Source organism: Photinus pyralis, unplaced genomic scaffold (assembly GCF_008802855.1).
Source record: "Photinus pyralis isolate 1611_PpyrPB1 unplaced genomic scaffold, Ppyr1.3 Ppyr1.4_LG2, whole genome shotgun sequence".
NCBI lineage: Eukaryota > Metazoa > Arthropoda > Insecta > Coleoptera > Lampyridae > Photinus > Photinus pyralis.
Genome location: NW_022170403.1, coordinates 3872364 through 3875766, shown reverse-complemented (window position 1 = coordinate 3875766; position 3403 = coordinate 3872364). Strand labels below are relative to the sequence as shown.

At 40.1% G+C, this 3403-nt stretch overlaps 1 protein-coding gene across 1 annotated transcript; it reads left to right on the top strand.

Annotated features, from left to right (window-relative positions):
- Window positions 1-827: 827 nt before the first annotated feature.
- On the top strand, window positions 828-3403 carry LOC116163111 (zinc finger MYM-type protein 1-like). The gene is made up of 2 exons (XM_031476961.1): window positions 828-1059; window positions 1116-3403. The coding sequence occupies exons 1-2, from the start codon at window positions 972-974 to the stop codon at window positions 3401-3403; spliced, it is 2376 nt and encodes a 791-aa protein (XP_031332821.1). The 5' UTR covers window positions 828-971.

The following is a 3403-nucleotide window of genomic DNA, read 5'->3' as shown; positions in this document are numbered from 1 at the left end:
GTAAGCAAACCCGCAGCAGTGTATTCGCTCCCGTATTCGCTACTGCTTTTTTCGTTACGCACAAACCTATTCGGTTTTTTAAAGTCTTTTGTGTTATGATTACTAGATGTACCACTCGCTTGTTCGATAGAGTCTAACTCGACCTTAATAAAATGTAAAAGCTCCTTAATTTCTGTATCAAAATCTCCAGTTTTGGCGACACTTTCTGTAGAAACCATACTTCCCAACGCTACTGACCCGTTATCTGCATGTTCACGACCAGAATCTGCTCGCAACCTTTGTTTTTTATACGTGACACGCATAGAATACGGTAGGGCTTTAAATACGATTGACTTAACCAATAAACCGTACTGATCTGCCGAAATGCCTAACGTAGATAACGATTTTATAATTGTTGTCACGGTATTAAACAAAGTTCTTAAAGCAAAAGTATCTTTGTCATGTTTTAGCTGCGGCATAGACAACAATTTTTGTACATAAGTATCTATAATCTTTTCGGTACATGCATATTCGGATTTCAATAATTCTAAAGCATTGTCATATGTATTTTTACCCGACGCTAAACCTGATATAGTAATCAATGCTTTACCCGTTAAATAAGACTTTAAATATGCAAATTTAGCGATATTGTTTAACGTATTATTTTGGTGAATCGCGACGTTAAACTGTTCCCAAAATTCCGGCCATAAAGAGCAGGGGCGCACTCATGGGGGGGGTTTTGGGGGTTACAACCCCCTCCGAAATTTTATATAGGTAACACCATGTTCGACAAGCCAAACACACATACGAGTGGTTTTTAAATGTTGGCGCCCTGCCGGCATGCCATTCCCACCCGGGCCCGGCAGCAGCGCGAGCGCGCAAGTCAAACTTGAGCCATAGGAATCCATTACCCGAAATCGCTCAGTCGCTCAGTGTTCCACCCACGTGCGTGAAGTCGTGTCGTGTCGTTATTGTTAATAATTTTATTGACGATGACATCAAAAGGTAAAAGACAACTCCAAGTGTTGGATTTTTTTAGAAAAAAGCCGAGAGTGGAGCTTACACCAAATTCAGATGATGGTAAGTTAAGTTACCTACCAATACTTCAGTGTTACAGTTCAGTTTTATTATTCTAGAGTTACCGAAGAATCCTCCAGTCAATAAAGATGATGACGAGTTGCAGTCGCAATACGAAATTTCGAGGGCCGAGCACGAGTATGATATTGCAAATTTCCCAGGAATTGACGTGGCAAATAGCAGGAAAGTCGAAATATTGGAGAAGCTGTGGCAGCCGACAGAAACATTCCAGTTTCCCTCATCTGGTAATAGAAATTTGAAATTTCAACACAAATGGTTCCACCAGTGGAAGTGGCTTAGCTATTCCAAGGAAGTGGACGGTGCGTACTGTAAATTTTGTGTTTTATTCAACACAAATACCGGAGTAGGGTTGGGAAAACATCAGAAAGTTGGGCAACTATGTACAGAAAAGTTCTGCAATTGGAAAAAAGCCAAAGAACGTTTCACCGAACATCAAACACGTGAATATCACCAGCACAACGTTGAAAACGCCGCCCTCATTACCAACATCGTTAAAGGAAAACAGGATCCAATTAATCTGCAATTAAATCAAGAGGAAAAAAACCAAATTCTGGAAAATCGAAAAACACTGGAGCCCATAATAGAAACAGTTCTTCTCTGCGGAAAACAAGGGTTGGCTTTGAGAGGACATAGAGATGGAGGACGAATTATTGTAGACCCGGAAAAAGATGATAATGAAGGAAACTTCCGAGAAATTTTGAGATATAGGGCCAAATATGATGAAACTCTGCAACGAACCCTGCTTAATAGCAAAAGAAATGCCCTTTATACAAGCTGGAACATTCAGAACGAGATTATTGAGATCAGCAATGACCTTATTCTGCAAAAACTGATAACAAAGATAAATTTGTCTGGATATTTTTCAGTATTAGTCGATGAGACCACTGACATATCAACCACTGAGCAAATGTCCCTCTGTATTCGCTGTGTTGATCCATCTTTTACATTTGTGGAGGAACTTTTTCTACAGTTTATCCCAATTGAGGATGTCACAGGCAAAGGAATTGCTACTGCAATCGTTGATAATCTTAAACGCCTTGGGATCGATGTGAGTAAAATGCGTGGCCAAGGGTATGATGGTGCAGCTGCTATGAGCGGTCAGTTTAATGGTGTACAGGCGCACGTTAGAGCCTTATATCCGCAAGCGATTTATGTTCACTGTGTGGCTCATTCATTAAATTTGGCTGTCTCGAATTCGTGTGAAGTATCCGCAATAAGAAACTGTTTAGGCACCATAGAAACACTATATAATTTTTTCCACACTCCAAAACGGCAATTGGTGCTGGAAGAAAGCCTGAAGGAATTGGAAGTTGCATCTTCCGACGAAAAAATAAAGCGGCTTTGTGCAACAAGATGGGTCGAAAGATACAACTCTGTAATGGTTTTTGTCGAACTTTTCGATGGAATTATACTGGCATTACATAAAATTTCTGAATGGCCGGATAAGGAGTCCGCAAATGCTGCTCATCAACTTGACTGCACATTAAAAAAGGCCGAATTTGTTATTGCATTGTCAGTAATAAATCAGGTGTTTTCTTACAGCAGTATTTTATGCAAGATGCTGCAGCAACGGAATATCGACTTGAGAAAGGCAGCAAACTTAGCTGAAGACACAATAGCTGAAATAAAGAAGCTACGTGAAGATGCTAAGCCCGGGTTCGCAAAATTATTTGCTGGCGTTCAGGAGCAAGCTGGTAGACACAGAATCGACATTTCCCAACCCCGGATTACATCGAAGCAAACCAACAGATGCAATGTTGAGGTTAGTCATGTCGAAGATTATTTTCGAGTGTCGATTTATATCCCGTTCTTGGATGCTTTTTTGGGCAACTTAGAGGATAGATTCACCAAGCACAAAGAGATTTTGATGGGTTTCCAGTGTTTACTGCCAACCAATCCCCATAGTCTAACTGATAAAACTTTAGAAGAATTCAAGTCTCTAATCTTATTTTATAAGGATGATCTAAATGGCAGCATGGATGAGCTAACAGCAGAGCTGAAATTATGGTACAGACTGATTGCTAAGTTGGACAAGCAGGAATGGCCTAAAGATGCTTTGAGTGCAATAAAATATTGCGCTGATGACGTTTTCCCAAACATAAAGACATTACTGCATATATTAGCAGTACTGCCTGTTTCCACGGCGGAAAATGAAAGATCTTTTTCGACATTACGCCGTTTGAAGAACTACTTGCGAAATGCTACATCCGAGACTCGACTTAATGGACTAACGCTCTTGCATATATTCAGAGAATTGACTCCATCAGTGGAATCAATCCTTAATAAAATGTCCGAAAAACCAAGGAAGCTAAAAATCAAACTTTAG